This window comes from Gossypium hirsutum, chromosome A03 (assembly GCF_007990345.1).
Source record: "Gossypium hirsutum isolate 1008001.06 chromosome A03, Gossypium_hirsutum_v2.1, whole genome shotgun sequence".
Taxonomy (NCBI): domain Eukaryota; kingdom Viridiplantae; phylum Streptophyta; class Magnoliopsida; order Malvales; family Malvaceae; genus Gossypium; species Gossypium hirsutum.
In genome coordinates this window covers 23299814-23324138 of record NC_053426.1, presented here as the reverse complement: position 1 = coordinate 23324138, position 24325 = coordinate 23299814, and the positions used below count along the sequence as shown (strand labels likewise).

Sequence of the window (24325 nt, the reverse complement as noted above, 5' to 3'; positions counted from 1 at the left end):
GAAAACTGACAACTTGATTGAATTGACTGTAATAAATTTCACCTCATCCGTGCATATATATTTGAATCCCACCACATATTATTGAAAGCTTACACAAATCTATATTGATATACATATATATAACTGACGAGGTTAGTTATTAAGCAAAAGACATTCAAGCGATGTTACCTAAGGCCTTAGTGGATGAGAGGCACACGCTGAGTAAGATCTACATAATCGTTATATGTTTCGACATTGTCAAATTACAGTACAGTAATTGATTGCTACACCAATTCGGCATGTGGCAATTAGTTTTGAGGGAGTCCAAGGACTTAAACTGTATATTAGATGTCGAGATTCACACATCTATTGTATTAGGGTTAACTTAGGTTAAATATTTAATGTTAAAATATACACACATCTAAACTCAAAAGGAATCTTAATTATTTCACAATTATCATGCAAAATCTATAGAGGAGATGGAACTTTTGTGGCACATAAATTGTAATTGAATTCAACACCACCAGTGTTGAAGTATGCCAAAAAAAGAAGAAGAAAAATCATATTTTGAGAAATAATTTTCCCTCAAACTTAGAATAATAAATAATATACCTTTTTAAATATTAGTAAAAATAGTGAAAAAGACCTGTATCGAAACATATAAAATTTTTTTTAATATGGTTAAAATATACTGTTAGTATTTGTATTTTGAAAATTGATATTTATTCTCTATACTTAAAAAGTTAAAAAAAAAATAAGCCCTTTAAATTTTTTGATTTAAAAATATTAGTCCAACTATTAAATTCATGAGTATTTTTCGTCAAAATTTGTTAATTTAAAATTTTAATTGGGTTGTCTTTTTATGATGTTATATATAATTGATAGAAAATAAATATATTATATTAACAAAAATTGACAAAAACTATCAAGGACAATAATAATTGGACTAAAAATTTTAAATTGAAAAAGTAAGAGGATTGAATTTTTACCCTTTACAGGAACCAAATTTCGAATTATATACAAGTACAGAGATTAATAGCAATTTTAACCTTTTTAATAATAATTGAAATAAAGCTTTTAAAATCCAAAAAATATTGTAAAAAGGGCCGGCCTTTTCACAAGTCTGGGTGCAGGATTTTCACTAACCCAACCCAAGCTTTTAATCTTCGCCTTCGGATCCTACTGCAACCAGAGCTTTCCTTTCAAGAACTCAGCAATCCCCCCCAAATAAAAATAAAATCCATTTATAATCAATCAACAGCCATTTTCCAATAGCTCTTTTAATCTCTCTCTCATTTAAACACTTAATCAATCAATTAGGAAAGGAAAATTATGGATTCGGACGAGGAGGATTACGTGTTCCTCGGTACACCGATAGAGCGGGAAGAAGAGATCACCAGCCGTCGGAAGAAAGCCGCCGCCGAAGCTTCTGGTAACCTCCGCTCCCTCCCTCCCTGGAAGCAAGAGGTATATACTTTCATCATCCTCTTGTTTTTTTTTTCTTGCTGATAGTCTAAGTGAGATATTTGAACTTCCCTAGAACCTATATGAGTTTGAGTTCTGTTTTTTTTTTCGTCCGCCCTTTATCTGGAAATCGTAGCTTTCAGAGGTCGTTTGGTTTCCGTGAAATTTAGGAGAAATGAAAATAGAAGAAAGCAGGGATGATAGGCGATGGAAATATGAACAAGTTTGGTTGTGTTTTTTTTTTTTTTTGAAAACTGCAACTTGTTATTTGGAGGTTCTATAAATTGGATTCATGTGATGATCAAAGCAAATTGTTTGCTTTTAGGCAGTATTTGAAGATAAATCAGTTCCTTAACAGGAATGGAAGCCTTTGATGGATTTCACATTACTTGCAGTTGATTCTAAACAATGTTTCTTGGAATTGCTTTAAAAAGGAGAACATTGATGGGTTTCTTTTTTGATGGTATCCATAGTTTAATAATTCTTTAACTTATGAATTGCGAATCTAGCTCAATCTCTTGCATTATATAATAATATAGATAAGGTATATTATGTGATCTTGTAAGTGTTTATCTGTTATACACTATCAAAATACTTTTTTTCTATCGTCTTTGAACTACATTTCTCCAGGTTAGAGATGAAGAAGGACGCAGAAGGTTCCATGGTGCATTTACAGGTGGATTTTCTGCTGGTTACTTCAATACGGTGGGCACTAAAGAGGGTATATCTCTATAATTCATATTAACTAGATTACTTCCATTTACTTGCAATGAAATCATCTAGCATGCCTTATGGGTTGTGAAACATATTTGCAGGTTGGGCCCCACAGTCATTTACATCATCAAGGAAGAACAGAGCTGAAGTCAAACAGCAGAGCATTTTCAACTTTTTAGATGAAGATGAGAAAGCAGTATGTTCCATTTCATTTTCCCACCTTTTATGATTTTCTTTGACTGCAGATAAGGATGATGCAGTGTCTGTTAGGTTTGACATGCTCTATGCCAAAATCACATTTTTTCATAGTTGTTTATTTCCTTCATATTTTACAACTCAGTTTCTTGCACTTCTAGTATTCTAGTTTAGAGATCTCTTGAAAAAATCTTGACGCCTTCTCTAAATCTGAAATTCCAAATTCTGTCATGTGACAGCTAATAAAGATTTGACCTTCATGAGTTTGAAGTTTAGTGATGCAAAAATATTTGTCCTATTATTTTTTTTAGCAGATATGATTGAGTCTTTATTTAGGATTATTTGTTATTTCACTGTAAAGAATTTATATGCATAGATATTGGTCCTATATTTTCATATCTGGAGTATCATGCTTTCTTTATCATTCATATGTGCCTGATGTTAGATGCACAATTAGCCGTATAGAACACCCACTTTTAATATATGTTTCTTCAAAGTTTCATCTGTTTATGTATTTTCATGGCTCTGACATGGTTTCATGGTTATCAGTATTCCGTAATATATACTAAAATACTGTTTAAATCTTTCATTTGTTGCAATATTGACAGAAGTGGTGATTATTATACAAGAATTCCATATATTTTATTAAAATTTTAAGCATCTTTCCAGTTCAATTTTGTTTTAAAATATCTGTTCTCTGCATTTATTAACAGAAGTTTGCTGAAGAGATCATTTTTTAGCTCGTATATCATTCCAAAACTGTGCTACAGGAATCATAACAGAATTTGCCTATATGGAAGTCTTTGAAAGTAGCTTCACTACCTACTCAATCTGTTCACTGATTATTGTTACATGTGCCTCTCAATATCCTTTTGTCTTTTCAGACATGGTTGCTGTTTGAACAAGAACTGGTTACTATATCATCCTCTCATCTATGACTTATTATAGATAGAAAATAAGGGTTTGCTAAAGTTTTTTTCATATTTTGTTTCTATTTGCTAGAATTTTTAATGATATATCCTGCTTTTCTATTTTAGGAATTGGAAGGTACTTTGGGAACATCTTCACAGTTTGACACATTTGGATTTACAGCTGCTGAGTTTGCTCGCAAACAAGCCGATAAGGAGCAAAAGCAAAGGTCTGTGAAATGGTTGCGTATTCTTCTTCTTATCGGTAATAATTTTATCACTAGATATGAAGCTGAAATTGCATACTGTTCAGAGTCCTGGTTCTTAATAGAAATCCATATTTTTGAAAATTAAGTGCTCTCAAAGGAAATATTGATTTTTTCCACAAGTGTGACCTTTTTTTTGGCATGAAATAAAAGAATCTAATTTTTCATTTTTATAGAGATACATGTCCTTTTTTGCACCTTGTGTTGCTGAAGAAAACTTTTGAACTCGTTTGTTAGGATATAGAGACATTCCATATGGTTACTGTTATTATCCCAGACTTACGGCGGCCAATGTCTCTACATCATGACAATATTTCTTGATGACAGCTTTTTTCATTACCATTATCGTTATTATCATTGTTCTAACATCCTTATGATCATCTTCTCTCTCATTATTGCTTCCTTTATTATCTAATATTCTTCTTTTCACTATGGACGTGCCAGCTAATGCATTTGCACCTCATAACATGTGCACTCATGCATATGTGAACTGTTTGATTTTCATGTCTTTTGTACTACCTGGAGATATTTCCAATTATATAATGGATTCTTAGTTAGTTCTGTGTTTCCTGTAGGCCATCTGCAATTCCTGGACCTGTTCCTGATGAACTTGTCCTGCCGGCCTCTGAGTCTATAGGTTTGCTGAGATTTGTGAACATATAAATGCTTTGCCACCAACTAGTTTATCTGAGTAGAACTTATGCAACTTAGAGCTCATCTTACATACTTGATTAGGTGTGAAATTGCTGCTGAAGATGGGATGGAGACATGGTCGTGCAATCAAGGATTCTCGTGCTAGTTCATTATATGGTAATTTGGTCTATTTTCACATCGGTCTTATTTGTTCTGTTTGACTTTTTAGCTTTATTGGCAGAATGTATTGAAATGGTATATGTTGAACATACAATTAGAATGCGTTAAGGCCTACATGTTCTATGATAATATGATAGAGTATTAGATTTCTCAACAGCAAGTTATTTACTATTTTTCAATATTAACCGCTATCTTCAGTCCTCACCTCATAAAAAAAATATTGATCTGGATCTATTTATTGATGGAAACCCTTTCATCTAGTGCATCCTAATTTGTTATGATTATATAGCATAAATGGATCTTTATATACCTTTCCTTGTGTGATGCTTTTGTGACAGAGGTACTAAGTTTCAGGCTGAATATTCTCTTCTTTATATTTACTACAGATGCTCATAAAGAAGCTAGAAAAGCTTTTCTAGCATTTGCTTCCGAGGATGTGAAGGCACCATATCCTGCTAATGAGCCTGATGAAGAACCTGAAAGCTTCATGGCGCAGCCTGTTGACAATGATACTCAATCTTCTAAAAGCTTACCTGTGAGAAGTTCTCCTTGTTACCAATATTATTACTCTTGCTTTTCTTTTTATGACCCTTTGCCTAATTATGAAAGTTGTTTATAATTATGTGGTTTTTCCTGTCATAACAAGCTCAAAAGCAGTGTCTCCTGGCTCATTAATACTTGCTCCATTTGTGGGAATGTTGAACAAGTGGAAGGATATTTTATTTACTTCTTTGTTTTTTGTAAATTTGGAAGAGAATATTCAGCTTGTTCCATATATACATATTAGAATTTGCAACTGGTATCTTCTTAAGCTTTGGAGGTTAAAATCTTTGTCAGCTTGCTTGCTTTTATGGGCATGAATGAGCAGAGAGAGAGATCGGTTTTTTGACGCAGTGAAAGCGATTGAGTTATTTTTCTGTTATAATTATGTGCAGGCTTTTGTGTGCAACCCTAAGCAGGATTTACATGGTTTAGGATATGATCCATTCAAGCATGCTCCTGAATTTAGGGGTATGTAATTTCTTGAAGACAACTGTTTACTAATTATTTATATTGTTCTCAGAAGCATTGATTTTGACTGTCTTTTTCTTTTTTTCTTTTATTTGGAAATGCTTTCAGAAAAGAAGAGATTGCACCTGTCGAATGATAAGCAGCATGGGTACAGGAAAGCTATATCAATAAAAGATAGTCTCTTTGGTTCCAAGTGTAAGATCTGGTTTCTTTATGAGCATGTCTTTTCAAGTCCTCGGGCATGTATTTTTTCAATGGTTCATCTTTCTCCAGTTTTCCTTGCGTGCATGAATTATATATCTTGATAGAGGTTGATTCTACACCAGCAGGAAAAGCTGCTCCTGGATTTGGAATTGGTGCACTTGAAGAATATGATGCTGAAGATGAGGATATCTATGGTGCTGGTTAGTGTTTCACTTTTTGTGAGTGTGCATCTTGTAATCATTCATCAACTTTTATCACCCCCTTAAACATATTGATTGCCAATGCCTGCTATCACGAAGAAATCAGTCATATTGGTCAATGTTGGTGTTGATAACTCATATCTGTTTTTTTTAATTATCTAATAAAGGGCTTGGAGTTGTATTCATTAATTGGGGATGTTTCTTCAGAATGTGTTATCAGCTTCCTTTTGTATTTGTGCCTTTGGCAGATGGTGATAATTTGTTACTATTCTGAAAACTCTTGTCCTGTAGCTATATGGTTCTCTTGGTAGAATGTTTCTTATTTTTTGGTATTGTGATGAAGATTGGTATTTCTCAAGTTGGTGTTGATATGCCAACTGTCTGTGATTCATTAATATCCTCATTGTTTGGGTTGTTGATATGGTTAAACTAGTTTTTGGCATTTAGTTTCTATCTCAGGGATCATGAAGTTCCAAAAATTTTATTCATGGGGATTAATTTTATCATTAATTTGCCAATTCACTCTGAGGTTATTAGTTTAATTCAAGTTTTAAGCTGAAGGTAGGCTTGCTATCTTAGGTTATGACTTTGAAGAAACATGCGTTGAAGAGGATGAAGAGCCATCAAAATTGAGCATAGAGAGTAAACAACCTTCAAGGTTGAGCATAGAGAGTAAACAAAAGGTGGTTGCTAAAGATGAGGGTGTTCTGCCTGGTTTCAAAGTTGCATCAGTTTCTGACTACCAGTTAGAAAGGTACTTGTAAAGTAGTTGTTGCTGCATGCTTGATACCACTTTTGTCTCATTGTGTTAAGCCTGTAATTTGCCTGCCTTTTTATTTGGAGAAGTAACACTCTATCTGTAATTCTTGTTGCACGTTATAGAAATTAGGAAATTCTTCATTAACATATCCTCTTCCTTGGTAAGGTGGGGGTTATGATGCATGCCAGAGTTTTTAATTTGATACTGATACTGATACTGATACTGATACTGACGAAATGATGTTAAAGTTATTTATCTATTTTTCGGGGTGGGGATTATTCTGGTCAGGATTTGCATCTGAAATTTTTGGAAATCATGTTGATTGATTTTTAGTTGCTTGTTGAGTATAGTAGAATTGGGTTTAAAAATGGTCTTGGGCCTTAAGTCATTAATATGTAGATTTTTTAATTAAGAATTCTGTGGATAATGCTGAAGTAATTGGCAAATGGAAAATAGAGGATGTGAAAAGAATGCTCATTAAATAGGGATGAATTAGAAGGAGAGTGATGGATAGTTTTAATAGCCTACTGGTGGGGAACTTGTGTTTCCTTAAAGGTGCCTCTCGTTTGATATTTTTGCTAGCAAAAAACCAAAGAGACGATGACTAACATGGACCTCAAAGTAAATATTAGTTTTTAAGTCGCCCATTAATCATTTATTGGAATGCCAAAAAGCACAGAATAAATATAAATATGCACTCATGTAAATGATCATAGTAAACATACTTGATGTGCTTAGTATGTACCATATCAATATTTATGTTAAAACTGCTTGTAATAGAACTTTTGTTTGGATGAATTGTTTGAGTCATTCACTGGTTCTTCTTTATCAAGGCTATTTCCTTGCTATCCTGTTTTGCATAATTTGGAAATCAGAACTAAAAAACTGTCATAGTTCTTTGTATTTTTCTTTAATAAAATTTTTAATATCATTTTGCATGTTGTTATTCAGGTTTGATCCTCCTATAATCCCAAAGGATTTTATTCCACACCACAAATTTCCTGGACCTCTTGAGACACTGAAGAAGCTCGATGTTCCCTCTCCCCCAGAAGTTCCTCCTCCAGATGATAGTAATCTGAAACTCTTAATTGAGGGGGTTGCTAAATTAGTGACTCGATGTGGTAAATTATTTGAGGATCTCTCAAGAAAGAAGAACCAGTCAAATCCATTATTCAGTTTTCTTTCTGGAGGAGATGGACATGATTATTACGAAAAGAGACTGTGGGAGGAGCATCAGAAACTTGGTGATCAAGCCAAGCTGTCATTGGATGGAAAACATTCCCCAAGTGCACAGAAGATGACGGCAGAGGGCCGTGGCAAATTATTAGGAGAAAAACCTTTGGGAAGAAGCTCAAAAGAGACTACAAGCTCATCAATCGCATCTAGGGAGTTTCAACTTCAGTTCAATCTTTCTGATACATTTAAAAAACCTGATTCATTTGTAAGTACTGCAGTTCTCTTCTTATTATTGTTTTCAACAAAGTTATGCAAGTCAAGTATCCTAGATTTTTTCTTTCTGTTGGTGCTGTGATTTTCAAATGCTGTTATATCTCAGTTTGTTGTTTTTTAAACTTCACCATATTGTTTTTACAGACTGCTTAATTCAGACTTCTATTCTTTGTTTATTGTAGAATAAGTTGCCCGAAGTTGCAAAACCATTCAAAAATGATCCTGCAAAGCAAGAAAGATTTGAGCAGTTTCTCAAGGAGAAGTATGAAGGAGGGCTTCGTTCTACTGGTTATAGTTCGGCGAGTAATATGTCAGAAGCTGCTCGTGCTCGTGAAAAATTGGATTTTGAGGCAGCTGCTGAGGTACTAGAGAAAGGGAAATGGGGAAAGGAAAGCATGGTTTCAACACAGTCATTGGACTTTCTAGCGGCTGGAATGCAGTTTACTTCTGGCGGACTAGAGGTAAATTTAAGGTGGTGTTTTTTAAGTTACTGAATCTTTTTGCTGGGTTTTGACATTTCCATAAATTTAACAGCAAGTTAAAGATACTCATGCTGAAGAATTGGTGACAAAGGAAAAGTACCCAAGAAGGGAGGAGTTCCAATGGCGACCTTTGCCTGTTCTATGCAAGCGCTTTGATCTCATTGATCCTTTTATGGGGAAGGTATTCCTTAATTCTTTTCTGCTGTTTTCTTTTCATAAGCCCGAGTTAGTAGGAACAGTTTATGGAAGGTTTTATGATGTAATAATGTGCTTATGGACAAACACGAGTGTGGTTTTCCATCTGCGCATCCCTTCAACCTGAAATTTGTATTTAGAAATCTATGCTGGTTTTACTTTCTTTCTTAGAAAGGAAAGGCTTGGTGCTGTTTTTTTTTTATATTAATTGTGATTTCCATTCTAAAAATATAATAATTCTGTTTGCAGCCACCACCAGCTCCACGTGCGAGAAGTAAGATTGATTCTCTACTTTTCATTCCAGATTCTGTTAAAGATGCTAAACCGGAAGAAGATGCTATTACAAATAGAGACGTTCCTGCTGCTCAAACTGGCGCTCAAAAGACAATTGAAGCAGCTGAAGAGGAAATTGAAATTGTAGCTGAAAATGTTGAAAGGCCTGTTGATCTCTATAAGGTATTCTTCGTTCAGTTGGAAAATACTTCTGGTTTAATTCTAGTGCCAGTTAATTTTCTTTTGGTGTAGTGTCCTTGCACCATGATACAAACTAGACATTGTAATTTGAAATGGTTAACATGACAATTTGGAATGAACTTAGTTATCCAACTGACACCATTTTCTCTGCGTCCGTGTTCGTAACTAATCATTGAGGCATCAACTGTTGATTGAGGGATACAATGTTCTTTGTTGTTATTTTGTAATTGGTGTCACATGGAAATGGACATATGCTCCTAATTCCTTTATGTTACAGAAAATCCATAAATAAAAAAAATTGCGTTCAGTTTGGGGCTCTTTAATTTTCCTCACATTTGAATGTAATAGCACTGTGATAAGGATGATTGTTTTCTTAAGTAGCATCTAGTGCTCAGAAAAGCTAGGAGAACGTTACCATACAGGCTTTCACTATTTGGAGAAGATCAAAGTACCGACCTCTTTTCTGTATTGTTCTTTGAGTTTGAACAGTTAGTCATAGGTTTTCTCTCTTGTATGAATTTGTTTCACTGAGCAACTGTTGTTTGCCTTTTCTTTTTTGTTTTAATGATTTTTTACATCCTGCATGTAATTTCAACTTTCTGATGCAAGGATATCTTCTGCTAGCTGCAGAAATAGTTAGATGAATTGCTACTTGCCATTATTTGCTTCATGTTTCATTATCTTCTAGATCATGGAACTTGTTACTTGAATGGAAATTGGTTTTTGCACTGCTATTTTTTTGGATATGTTCTTGTTTGCACCACTAGAGAATGTGCCTAGTCCATAAGTTTCTGTTTCATCACTCCATGATATGTGTCGGATATCCTGTTTTCCCCTTATGCTTTTCATGTCTGCATGTGGTTGGCAACTGGCTGCTGTGCTGTTCGTACATGTGAAACCTCTATATTTCTTTTGCCAAGTACATATGAAATCTTTAATAACTAAACCATGATATGACTGGGATGACTTCTTATTCTGTTCAATTGATCTTTGTTCAATGCAGGCAATTTTTTCTGATGATTCTGATGAAGATGTAGAAGACACAAATACCAAAAAGGTGGAGGATCCGGAGAAGAAGATTGAAGTGGCAACTACAACACTGAACCGTTTGATAGCAGGTGACTTTCTAGAATCACTGGGAAAAGAACTGGGCTTTGAGGTTCCCCCTGACACACCCTACTCAACAAATAAAGCCAACTCGTCTGCTCAGATAGAAACACCAAACAGTGATGCTGGAATTGCGAAAGTTGGTACTGTTGAAGGCCATGGAACCTTCTGTGCTCCTAATGTTGGCACTGGAACTTCTCTAAACCCTGAACAAGAAACTACTCAAGGCAGTGAATCCCCCAAAAATGAATCCATTCCTGGCAAGCCTGTGAGATATAGTAGCAAACATACTGATGGTTTATCTGAGAGCATATCTGGTAAAGTCAATGCAGAAAAGTTTCCTCCAGGGGATAAGAAAGTCAGATCACCCTCCAGCCGTCGGAGAAACTGGAGCAGCAGCTCCTCATCAGAAGATGAAAGGAGTAGAAAACATTCTAGGCGACATCGTTATAGAAGCAGTGATTCAAATAATGACTCATCCAGCGATGATCGTGAACGCTACCATCCCAGGTCAAAAGGAAAACGGAAAAGATCCTCCAGGGAAAAGAGTAGTAGCAGCAGAAAACACTCAAAACATCATAAGCACAGAAGCAGGGACTCTCCCAGCAGGTCCCATCATGGTTCGGAGAGAGAACATTCAGAATCCAGGAAAGAGAAAAGAAAACGAAGGAATTGAAAATAAGCTCTATTTGTTTCCCAATCCCATCTCCATACAAAGTTTCCTGTTGTATAGCTCACTGGATCCAACACCAAAATTTGAGGGATAATCAGTTTGTTTGATGTTCTGGGGGAAGGGTCTCTCCATGAAATGTTGATGGAGATCCTACACTGAGATGGTGCTTCCGGCGAGGCTTTCCTTTTGGGTCCAGATGTTGTTGTGACTAAGGTACGATCCATGGAGTATGTACGTTTATGAAGTGAACTTTTGGAAATGATGATATGCTTTAATGAGGCAACTTCTGGGTTCTACTTTTGAAATTAACTTTTTCCTCCTTAATAATACATCTATGAACCATTTGATGGTAGTATGGCATTATTTTGAGTTCCTCCCAGGTTAGTCCTCATCATAAGGTACATTTGGATTGTAGTTAGAGGTCAGCGGTGACGTTTTATGATTTGAGCCCCGCCTAAAGTGGTGGAGGTGTCTTTGGTTCAGGGATCTAAGTGGACCTACTTAAATTTTTCTAGTAAATTTATATTCCACTGCAGTTATTATTAATTGGTTTAAGATAGGGCGATTATCATTGTATCAAAATCCAAGTTGTTCCTTCTGCCTAATCCCATGTGTAATCTATAACCCTTAGAGGGTGTTCAGTTTTACCTTTTCTTTCTTTTCTTTTCTTTTTTTTTAAAAAAAAATTTTGAGTTTTGTAGGTTTAGATGTCTTTAAAAATTATTTCATCCACTAACAAAATGAATTTTCACCTTTAGCATAATATTCGAATATGTTGATCACAAAAGATTATGTTATTTAGTTGGGCCAAATTCAGTCTCAAATTCGAACTACAATAATATCAAATTAGGATTTTATTTTTGTGAGAATTGATACAAATGAATATAGTAATACGTATGTATATCCGCTCATTTTTCACAACTCATTGGTAGACTCCTATTGGTATTAGGTAAAGTGAAAGAAAGAAGGGGCCATAAGCATCTAGTTGGTAGTAATGCAATTTTGCTTTGATGCGCTTAAAACAAACTCCATAGGCTCTTCAAACAAAAACTTATAACTTGAAAATTGAGAAGTCTTGTGATGTAAAGCCTAAACCTAATCAACCAAACAAAAGCTATCCAGTCTTCACTTACTACCACCATTTACCAAAATTTTATTTTTTATATTTATATTTTCGTATCTTTGTTATTAAATTTGAAGCAAAAAAATTGCATTGATTAAATCTTTATCTCTTGTGAAAAATCCATTAAAAGGAATCATAAACAATGAATACATATATAACACATCATGTATAAAATACATAAAACAGTATAGATTGATTCACAAATATCTTTTGCAGATGAAAGTTTAAATAAAGTAGAAAAATAAATTGACAACAATCGCAACGCTGAAAAGATTCAGAAGTAATCTAGAAATGCATTACCTTGATTAAACCACATATATTTGCATTCTAGTCCCAACATTACCAGACTTGATAGCGAACACAAATCAATCAAGAAATCATTGTCAAAAACCTCGAGAGATCTATGAAAGCATATGTATAAAAAGTCAAGTATCAAATGGCTTATTCTCTTTGTTAAACACAACTTTATTTGAAAATTTATTTTGATATAACAAATTAAAGAGATTTTGAATAAAAGTTAAAATTAAACAAAATTGACTAAATGATTTTTCAAAAGAAGTCTAAGAGATAAAATTTTCAAATTTTACTTAAAAAATTTGTGAATCAATCTCAAAATCAAGTTAAAGTGATTTTAACTAAGTATGGACATTTTCAACTAGACAAACTATTTTTTAAACAAGTTAGAATTGTTTCAGTCCAAAAAGTATCGGTAAGTTTTTGGCCAAGTATCATATTTTCAAAATATCGATATCCCTTGAAACAAACGATACCAAATTGACATTCCGACTTTCACAAATTTAGCTAAGTATCGATACATTTTATGTGGAATCAATAAAATCTTCTTGGTGTCAATATTTTAGCTCCAACAGTTACTGAATTTAGTATTTATTACAAAAAATATCGATACCTTTTTATTTGGTATCAATACTCGATGTTGCAGGTGTATTAAATGCTCTGATTTTCACATCCCCAATAGCTCTATTAACTACCACAACAACCCCAATGGTTGGAAACCAATTAGGGGGTATAAATACCAGCTTCTAAAGATCCTACAGCAATAAGAAAGCATATTCAAGCAAAAATCATCAACCTTTGTACCCAATAATTCCATAATTTTATTATACACACTTGTTAGTTTTTATTGTTATTCTTTAGCTCAAGTGTACTCTTGTCTATTTGTGTTTAATTGGCAAACATTTTGATCTTGTAAGGATTATTTCTTTGTTTTCTTCTTTGTAATTCTTTGAGAAGGTTTGTGTCTTAAGATTTGAGTAGAAATCTTAAGGGAGTTGTAAGGTTAAACACTATCCTCAAAGGTTGAACAAATTAATGAATTTCGGGAAATCATTATTGTGGAAAACTAAGGTAGTGGAGTAAGCAATTGGAGCCGAACCACTCTAAATTGTTTTGCTCATTGTTCTGTCTTTTCTTTTTAACTTTTTAATTTTTTAAAAAGCCAATTCATCACTCTTTTGGCCATTTTAGTTTGATCAATCAAGCTAACAATTGGTATCTCAACCAAGAGAAGATCCTCAAGGTAGCTCAACTTTCATTTATTAAAACCACGCAAGATAATATCTACTTCTGGCTCCATTATTGTTGGTAAGTCTCAATTCATTAACAAACCTCCTTGCTTTAATGGTGCCAATTATTCCTATTGGAAGACTAGAATGATGTTGTTCATACAAGTTAATGTTCATTTCGTATGAGACATCGTCATGGATGATCCATCTATACCTCAAAAGTAATAAGGAGAGCTCTTAGTTCCAAAGAGCAAGAAAGAATGGAACGAGAAAGATAAGAGAAGCATACAACTTAAAGCTAAGGCCATGCACATTCTCATTTGTGCACTCGGTTCAAAAGAATATAGTTGTGTATCATCATGTGCCAATGCCAAAGAAATTTGGGACAAATTGGAATTCACTCATGAGGGTACCAGTCAAGTTAAGAAATCAAATGTGAGAATTCTCACCCTCAATTATGAGGCATTCATAATGAAGCCCGAGAAGGACATCAAAGCTATGTCTGATAAATTCATCATTATCATCAATGAGCTTAAATACTATGGGAAGATCTATCCTAATAAAGAAGTAATGCGGAAAATGCTTAGAAGCTTGCCCATGTTATGAGATGCCAAATTTACAACCATAGAAAAAGCTAAAAATTTGGAGACTCTTTCATTAGATGAGCTGATTGGTTCTTTGCTCACTCATGAAATAAGGCTCAAATGAGTGAATAAAGGAGAAGAAAAAGTTGAAAAGAAAAAGGTTGGTATTTCCCTCATGTCCACGATAGAAGAAGTAATTCTAATGATGATGTGGACGAGGATAAAGAAACGAAAATGTTTGCTAGAAGATTCAAGAGGTTGATGAGGTCTAATAAAAGAAAAAGATTTTAAAAGAATGAATAAGTGTAAATTGAATCTACCAAGGAGAAGGACCCTATTATATGCTATGAATGTAAGAAATCGAGACACATCAGTTTGATTGTCCCCAATGAAAAAAAAAAGAAGTCAAGCAAACAAAAACTCAAGGCTCATGTTGCTACTTGGAGTGATGAAGATTCATCCAATAATGATGAAGAAGAAGTAGCCAATCTTTGCTTTATTATCGACAACTCTAAGGTAACTTCTAACTCATCCAATTCAACTTATTATTCTTTTGATGAGTTACAACATGCTTATGATGAACTGGGTTTGGAGTTTAAATTAATGGTTTCAAAATATAAAGAAACTATTGCAAAACTAAAAAAGGAAAATAATTCACTCTCCAAAGTCAAGCATGAACTTGAAAGCAAAATAAATTATATGCTAGCTAGTATAAATGATGTTGAGAAAAAGAATTTTGACTTGCATAATTTGCTTTCTAAAGTTCATGATGATCATCATAAGCAAGAGTAAAAAGGCTCACTCTAACAAAGTTTTACCAATTTTTTTTTTAGAGGAGAAAGCTCAAAATAAAACTTTGTCAAAACCGGCTTTAATTTCTATAAACATAGAGGTCCCCTAAGTTTTTACAAAGGAAAGATTATTAAAAGTGTATGGGTCCCTAAATGACTCACGAATGCTGAAGATAAAGCCATCCTTTTAAAATGGATACCTAAAGGGACTAAAATTATAGGAACTAATGCTTATGGACCCAAAAGAATTTGGGTACCAAAAATCAAAGCTTAATTCTATGTTTGTAGGAAAAGGAGCATTGCTTCAAAGTGAAGGATTCATTCAAAAACTCATGGTACCTTGATAGTGGATGCTCAAAGCACATGATTGGTGACAAGAGCCATTTCATCAATTTGAAGCCAAAAAAAATAGAGTAGTTACATTTGGTGACAACTCTAAAGGTTATGTAAAAGGAATCTGTAACAGCCTAATTTTCAGTGGTGTCGGGAACAGTGATTTGAGATCACTAAATCCAACGAGTGAGTCAAAAATTTAATAAATTAATACCTATGAGTCAAGTGTGAATATAAAAGTAATTTTGAATTAGTGAATTTGGTGATTTAAAAGAATTAATTAGGTAAATTGGGTCGAGAATGAGGTATCAAGACCTCGACTTCATAAACCGAGTCATAAATATTTTAAAAAATATTTATGGAGTGTTAATGAGTTATTATTAAAGTTTCGTTACAAAATTTTAACGTTTGGATAGTTAATTTATTAAAAAGAACTAAATTGAAAAAGGTGCAAAATTTGTTAAATAGTGATTAAATAGCTTAAGTGATTAATAAGGAGGGATTTAAAAGGTAATTAGACCCAAATTAAATGGGCTGGACGGTTTGGGCAAGAAAATCATCAAGAAATAAGGGTAAAATTGGAAATTTTGCAAATTTAGCATATAAAATAAAGAAAAAATTGAAAACTCTAGAGATATCATCATTTTTCTTCAGCCAAAACGCCATGGGAGGTCTGAAAGAAGCTGGATTTTCATATGTTGCCATATGTGAGTTCAATTCTTGCTTTTTTTCTTTGAGATTTTTATGTTTTTGTGACTTTTACAGTTAGGTCCAAGTATTTAATTCATTAGTTTTTGATTTTATGGACAAAATTGAAAGTTGCCATTGATAAGTGTTGGTTATTTATGATGAAGTAACATGGATTTGAAGCTTTTATTTTGTTGTATGATGATTTTTATCAAGTAATTTCAATAGAAATTTATTTTAGGACCTAATTGTGAAAAAGTTGTGAATTTAGGTTTAGTGTTGAAATTATGATTATCAAAGGTTTTTTAGTAGTTTAGAATAATGGAATAAAGTGTTAATTAAGAAAAATTATCTTAATTGATGGGTGAATTGCACAGAGATTTAAAAGCTGTAAACTTTAGGGTAAAAGTTTAATTTTGAAAATTGAAGGGCATAAATTGTGAAGTGAATTAGAACTGAAATGAATGCTAATGTATGAAAAATTCTATATTATAGATCGAGAATCTGAAGATAAACATGGAATAGAGGAAATTTCCGATTAGTCCCTGAATTTCCATAACTTCTACAAATTGGCTGAGGTAAGTTCATATGGCTGAACTTGTATATTAATTGTTAATATGAGAATGATGTAATGTGTTATTTTAGATATTTTCTATTGAATTGTTAATATCAAGAAACAATGTGAAAAATGAATTGGAAGTTCAAATTGAGGAAAAACGCAGGATTGAGTATGCTCGTGTTGTGATGTGTGATGAATTGATGAATAAGACCATGGTTGTTCCATGGAAAAATGTGAAACGTAGGTATGGTATTTCCATACTCAGCTATGATAGGTATGGTATCTTCCATACTGAGCTATGATACGTAGGTATGGTATTTTCCATACCGAGTTGTGAAACGTAGGTATGGTATTTTCCATACTGTGTTATGAAACATAGGTATGGTATTTTCCATGAGAAAAATCATACTAAGTTGTGAATCGTGGCACTGAGCAAACGACGTACTCAAATCCGTAAGGCGTTCTCTAGTTTGACAAGTGATGAAAAGTGACAATTGAAATTACGTGTTGCAATCTAATTTGATGTTTGAAATTGAGCTCAATGAAATGAATTCATCGTGTGAAATTGTGAATGGCAGGAGATATTTGTATAATAATTGCTTATTGAATTGCTATGGTATTTTGGTAAGATTTATGTTTTGAGCCTATGAACTTACTAAGCTTACATAAGCTTACTTCTATATGTTTAATGTTCTTTGTAGATTGACTTGGGGTCGGCGGATCGGATCAACACATCAGGGCACATTATCCAGATTACTTCAGTAAATTTTATTATGCATCTTAAGGTTCATATGGCATGTATGGGGTTTAATTGAAAGGAAGTGAAGGTGTTGTAAACTTGTAATCAACATTTTTCACTAAAATAGTTTTAGATAGCAGCAGTAGTCCGACTTTGAAAAATCACCAAAAATTGTGGAAATTGAATTAAAGGTTGAATAAAATATGAAATTAAAGCCTATTGAGTCTAGTTTAAATAGAAAAAACGGTGTAAGCAAAAGAATTTCATTTTATGAGATATTTGAATTGTTTTGAGACAATGTCAAAATGATTTCGGGTTCCCTTGTTCTAACTTTAGAAAATAATTAAAAATTTTATAAAAATACTTTAGGGTTTAAATTTATATGCTTAAAATACTTAATGGTTCTATTTTCAAAAGAAACAAACAGAAACATCACCCGAATCCCGTATGAGGAGATAATTAATTTTTAGTGAAGAGGGGTTGGAACTGTCGGACAGTGAAACAGAGGAAACTTTAAAGAATAAACTGTGCTTATTGGCTAGACTAAAAATTCTGAAAATTTTATGGTAAGAAGATATATGAGTCTAGTTTCAGGAAAAATTATCAAATCTTAATTTTGAGTTCTGTAGCTCAAGATATAAATAATTTAGTGACTGTGACTCGAGTGGACAGCTTTGATATGAACATAAGTAAATAGTGGAATTATGTGAAATTATTTGTAAACTCTTGTAACATCCTATAACCCTGTTCCGACAACGGATGTGGGTTAGGGGTGTTAAAGAATCAGCTCAATCGGTACAAGATCTTCAAGTGTTATTGAAAATGTTCTCTATGTCAACGGTCTTAAGCATAATCTACTTAGTATTAGCCAACTGTGTGATCATGGTCTCAATGTCATTTTTGAATCTAATGTATGTAAAATAGTTGACATTATGTCCAATAAACTATGCTTGTAGGACATAGGATAAGAAATGTATATATTTGATGTATTTAGATGATTTGCATGATTCACTCATATGCCTTGTTGCTAAAAATGAAAATAATTCTTTATTATGGCATAGAAAGCTATGACATGCTAGAATGAGCATATTGCATAAACTAGCTAAAAATGGCTTAGTAAGAGGATTGCCTAAATTTGATTTTGAATTAGATAAAGTTTATGATGCATGTGTTAGGGGTAAACATAAAATAGTTTCCTTTAAACCTATTAATGATGTATCAACTAGTAGAGTTCTTCAACTAATTCACATAGACTTATTTAGTCCTATTAGGACAATTAGCTTCGGTAGAAAATAATATGCTTTTGTGCTTATTGATGACTATTCTAGGTTTACTTGGGTTATTTTCTTAAGTACTAAAGATGAAACTTTAGAAAATTTCATCATATTTTCAAAAATAAATCAAAATGAAAAAGGCTACTCTATCACTAGTGTTAGAAGTGACCATGAAATCAAATTTCAAAATCTTGATTTTAAAAATTTTTACAACTCAAATGAAATTAACCATAATTTTTCTGCACCTAAAACCTCTCAACAAAATTGAGTTGTTGAGAGGAAAAATAGAACTTTAGAAGAAATGACTAGAACCATGCTTTGTGAAAATAACTTACTAAAATATTTTTGGATAGAAGCCACAAACACCACTTGCTATATTGTAAATAGAGTAATGATTAGGCTTATTTTAAAGAAAACTCCATATGAACTTTTCAAAAATAAAAAGCCTAACGTTAGCTATTTTCATCCTTTTGGATGCAAGTGTTTTGTTTTAAATAATGATAAAGATAATATTAGTAAATTTGATGCAAAAAGTGACAAAAGAAATTTTCTTGACTATTCTTTAAATTCTAAAGCTTTTAGAATATTTAAAAAAAATTTAGTGGTAGAAGAGTCTATTCATGTTGTTTTTGATGATTTTAACGTTCCTCCTAGAAAGGATTCTTGTATTAATGGTGATGCAGAAATTTTTAACAATGATAATAAAGTTGATCCCTAATCAAATGACAAGATACAAGAACAAACACAATATGCTCTAAAGGAGCTTAAAATAGAAGAAAGGAAAGCCACTCATCTAAGAAAGTTCAACTATGTGAAGGATGGCAAGATTTTAGGAGATCCATCTAAAGGGGTAACTACTAGATCTTCTATTAGAAATACTTGCATTTATCTCATGCATTGAGCCTAAAAATATCAAAGTATTAAATGATGAATATTGGATATTGGCTATGCAATAAGAGTTAAATCAATTTGAAAGAAGTAAAATATGGACCCTAATTGAAAGATCTAGTGAAAAATCTACTATAGGTACTAAGTGGGTTTTTAGGAATAGCTAGATAAGAGTGGTAACATAGTGAGGAACAAGGCTAGGGTAGTTGCTCAAGGTTACACTTAAGAGGAAGGAATAGAGTATGATGAAACATATGCTCCCGTAGTTAGAATGGAAGCCATTAGGATGCTTTTAGCTTGCATGCTTTAATGATTCTAAATTATATCAAATGAATGCAAAAATTATTTTTCTAAATGATTTTATAAATTAAGAAGTGTATGTTGAACAACCTGGTTTTAAAGATTCAAAATTTTCAAACCATATTTTCAAACTTTCAAAAGCTTTATATGATTTGAAACTAGCTCCTAGAGCTTGGTATGAAAGGTTATCAAATTTTCTTATTGAAAAAGGTTTAGTAAAGGGAAGGTTGACAACACTTTTTATTAATAGTTCAAATTTATGTTGATGATATTATTTTTGGTTTTACAAATGATCTTCTTTATCTACAATTTTCTAAGTTAATGCAAGGTGAATTTGATATGAGTATGATAGGAGAACTAAACTTCTTCTTGGGACTCCAAATCAAGCAAACGAAAGATGACATCTTCATCAATCAAGTTAAGTACACAAGGGAAATGCTCAATAAGTTTCGGATGGACAATCTCAAACCACAAGTTACACCAATGAGCTCTTCTACTAAGCTTGACAAAGATGAGAAAGGTAAATGCGTAGAGTTAAAATTGTATAGGTCAATGATTAGCTCTTTAGTTTATCTTACTACAAGTAGACTCGACATTATGTTTAGTGTATGCTTGTGTGTTAGATATCAATCTTGTCCTAAGGAATCACATTTACAAACCATTAAGAGAATCTTTAGATATCTAGGAAACACTCTAATTTTGGCTTTTAGTATCCTAGAGATTCATCCTTTATCTTGCATGCATTTATCATGGTTTTCAAAGAAACAAAATAGTGTCGTTTTGTCTACCTCCGAAACAGAATATATTTCTACTAGTAGTTGTTGTGTTCAAGTTTTATGGATGAAACAACAACTTATGGACTATGGAATTGATGTAGTTACCATTCCTATCAAGTGTGACAATACTAGTACTATTTGTCTCACTAAAAATCTCATCCAATTTTCTAGAACTAAGCATGTTGATATTAGACATCATTTCATTAGAGATCATGTCTAAAAAGGAGAAATAGTTCTAAAATATGTAGACACCTTAAATTAATTAATAGATATATTTACAAACCTATTATACAAATAAATATTTTGGACACTTAGAGGAGAATTAGGTATTATTACATTGCCTTAATTTTGTATTCAAATGAATTTTAGCACTTTGTTGTTTTACAACTATTTTATGACTTAAAATTAATTGCAAAAGTATATATACATGATTTATATGACCCTTGTGTGCAAAAAGTTAGGGGGAGTTTTTATATGGTTAATCTATCTATTTTGACCTTACTTCTTTAACATGACTTACTCTTTTGATGCTCTTGAACTTGCTAGAATGGACTAAATCTTGTTAACTTAGTCTTTTTTTTTGTCTAATTTTACTGTCATGAATCATATGCATCATGCTTACATTGTGCATTTTCATGCATATGAAACCATTAAGAATGATATTAAAGTCATTTTAGGACTCTTAGAACAAATTAGGACCAAAAAGTTTCATTTTTACAATTTTACTGCATTTGGAAAACAGAACTGCAATTTGGTACCAATACCAGTTAAAAAATATCGATACTCGAGAAAAATCATCAATACCGCTGGGTGTTTAAGAGCACATGCACTGTGATTTCAAAATTAGGTTTTTCCAAAGCCCTAAGTTTCTCTTCTTTTATCTGAAAACCCTTAATATCTTCTCCACAATTTCTTCAAATTTTTTGATTTTTCGTCAAATCTTGTATTTGCAACACTCTCAAACACTATTTTCTCAAGATTTATTCAATATTACTTAGAGCTTTTCACTATTTCAACACTTTTAAGGTAGAACTTAAAATTTTCAAACTTTTTTATTTTATGCAATATTGATTTTTGATGAACTATTGGGTTGATCTGTATTATATACTTTGTATTTTGTTGCAGTGGGTTTCCTATTCCTAAACTTTTTCTTAAATTTTTACCTAAAATTCTTGCACACCAAGTGTTCGACAAAATTCTCAAACGAGATTTGTTTTTTGTTTCAGTTGAACTTTTGTGTTTAATTCTCTAGTTATGGCTCCTAAGAAAAGACTAAGAACTGGTGCATATCGTCTCATCAACCTAGTGGTTTTAGATCATCCTTTAACGAACGCTTTTGTACAGATGCTTTTCGTGAATGTTTTGATAAAAACTTTGCATCTAAAAGAGTTGGGAGTCTCGGAAAGATGATATAGCCATGTTAGAGGGTATTAATTTTGGCTATCTTTCTATTTTGCAAAATTGGGGTTGGATGGATTTTCATAAAATTTCATCACCGACTGACTATAATCTTATTCGAGCATTTTTCTTTAATGCCAAACTCGAACACGATGAGTTCCGGTGACACTGTCATAGCCATCACTTCATTTTTAATGAACACCCCTATACGTTTTACCTTAGAAGAGTTTGAAGATTATCTTTATTAGCCTTCCGAAGGTAATTTCGATGAAAAAGGACTTTTCAATCCTGCTCTTTTAATTTAGTCTGGATCAGCCTCCGAACTTAACCTTCATGATCGTGTCCTCCATTTAATCATAACTTGGATCTTATGCCCTATTAAGAAATATGCTAAGCTTCGAAACATTAATTATTGGTGGCTCGATTCTTTTTATACTAATAGGCATCCTAACCTAGCCCTCGTCATGTTTAATGACATAACTAAGGCCATCGAGAGGGGGATGAGCACAAGGACCACCCTTCCTCATGGCACTTATTTGTCATATCTCTTTAGGAGGTTAGGCATTATCACTCATGGAGACACCCCCGTTACTTCAAACCAACCTATTAGTTATGAGGCACTTCGTCATATGATATATCATTTTGATGCCACCTCCAGTATGTGGGTTAAGAGTGATCAGCTGGTGGCAAATGAAGATGAAGACGTCGAAGGTGCTTTTGAAGACATTCTGACTCTCAGGCATGTTCTTTCACTTGTACGTGCTCCTCCTCCGACTTCGTCCTCTCCAGTTGCTCAACCTTCGTTCAAGATTAATGGTGCCATCCTCGACGCTATCCATTTTTTGAGTAATGATATTTGAGGACTTAAAGATGAGGTTCGATCTCATAGGGATGAGGTTAACTCTAGGCTATCGATGTTAGAGATGCAAATGACATCTCTTTTTGCTCATTTTCCATCAAATCCTCCCTTCTCTCCCCATGATGACGCTTAGAGTAGATTTTTAAGTCTACATTTTCATATCATTATGCATCACATTTTCATTATTACTTTTGATTCATTTCCTATGTCTCTGGCTTCTTTTTGCACCTTATTTTTTTTAATTAAGTATTATAAGATGCTTTGGTTATTTTTATGTTAGTTCTCTATTTCTTCATGTTCATATATTTTTGAACTAACCATATTTTTCTCCTCCAGTTTTATTTGTCATTTTTGATATAACAAAAAAAGAGAGAAGAAAAGGTAAATTGATTGATATTGTGCTAACCATATGCAAATTATGTGACCATTTTCATTAAAAGTAAAAATGAATGTCAAATTTTGAAAATGTATGTCAATTTTTATTTTGGCCTTAAATTCAAAAAGACTTTTATTAAGATGGAGCAAGATATTCAAAAACAAATTTATCAAAGGTTTTGTTATATCAAAAAGGGGGAGATTGTTAAACCAAGCTTTATTTGAAAATATATTTTTATATAACAAATTAAAGAGATTTTGAATAAAAGTTAAAATTAAACAAAATTAAGAAAATGATTTTTCAAAAGAAGTTTAAGAGATAAAATTTTCAATTCTTGCTTAGAAAATTTGTAAATCAATCTTAAAATCAAGTTAAAATAATTTTAACGAAGTATGAACTTTTTCAACTAGATAAACTGTTTTTTAAACAAGTCAGAATTGCTCTAGGCCAAAAAGTATCAATACTTATTTGACCAAAATCTCGATACCCCTTGAAACAAACAATACCAAATTGACATTCAGACTTTCACAAATTCAACTAAGTATCGATCCAGTATTGATACCTTTTATGTGGCATCGATATTTTAGCTCCAACGATCACTTAATTTAGCATGTATTACAAAAAAAATATCAATACATTTTTATTTGGTATCAATACTCGCTATTGCAGGTGTATTAAATGCTCTGGTTTTCACATCTCAATGGCTCTATTAACTACTACAACAACCCCAACAGTTGTAAATCAATTAAGGGGTATAAATACTAGCTTTTAAGGATCCTACAACAATAAAAAAACATATTCAAGCAAAAATCATCAATCAAACAACCTTTGTGCCCAATACTTTCATAATTTTCTTGTACACACTTGTGAGTTTTTATTGTTGTTATTTAGCTCAAGTGTATTCTTGTCTATTTGTGCTTAATTGGCAAACATTCTAATCTTGTAAGGATTATTTCTTTGTTTGCTTCTTTGTAATCCTTTGAGAAGGTTCGTGTCTTAAGAGTAGAAATCTTAAGGGAGTTGTAAGGTTAAACCTTGTCATTAAAAGTTGAACAAATTAGTGAATTTGTGAAAATCCTTAGTTACAGAAACTAAGGTAGTTGAGTAAATAATTGGGATCGAACCACTCTAAATTGTTGTATTCATTGTTCTATCTTTTCTTTCTAGTTTTCTTAATTTTTAAAAAAGCTAATTCACCACCCTCTTGGGGATTTCGGTTTG

General features: G+C 32.7%; 1 protein-coding gene across 2 annotated transcripts; it reads left to right on the top strand.

The window, feature by feature from the left end:
* Positions 1-1108: 1108 nt before the first annotated feature.
* LOC107887061 (G patch domain-containing protein TGH) lies at positions 1109-11440 on the top strand. Of its 2 annotated transcripts, XM_016811190.2 has the most exons (16): positions 1109-1446; positions 2074-2164; positions 2259-2353; positions 3390-3490; positions 4102-4163; positions 4262-4336; positions 4726-4874; positions 5275-5350; positions 5459-5545; positions 5677-5754; positions 6334-6508; positions 7466-7955; positions 8146-8424; positions 8498-8626; positions 8890-9096; positions 10118-11440. In XM_016811190.2, the coding sequence occupies exons 1-16, from the start codon at positions 1312-1314 to the stop codon at positions 10895-10897; spliced, it is 3009 nt and encodes a 1002-aa protein (XP_016666679.1). In that variant the 5' UTR covers positions 1109-1311; the 3' UTR covers positions 10898-11440. The 2 variants fall into 2 exon arrangements, with proteins under 2 accessions (XP_016666679.1, XP_016666680.1); XM_016811191.2 differs by lacking the exons at positions 1109-1446; positions 2074-2164; positions 2259-2353 and having other exon boundaries at positions 3416-3525.
* Positions 11441-24325: the final 12885 nt, after the last annotated feature.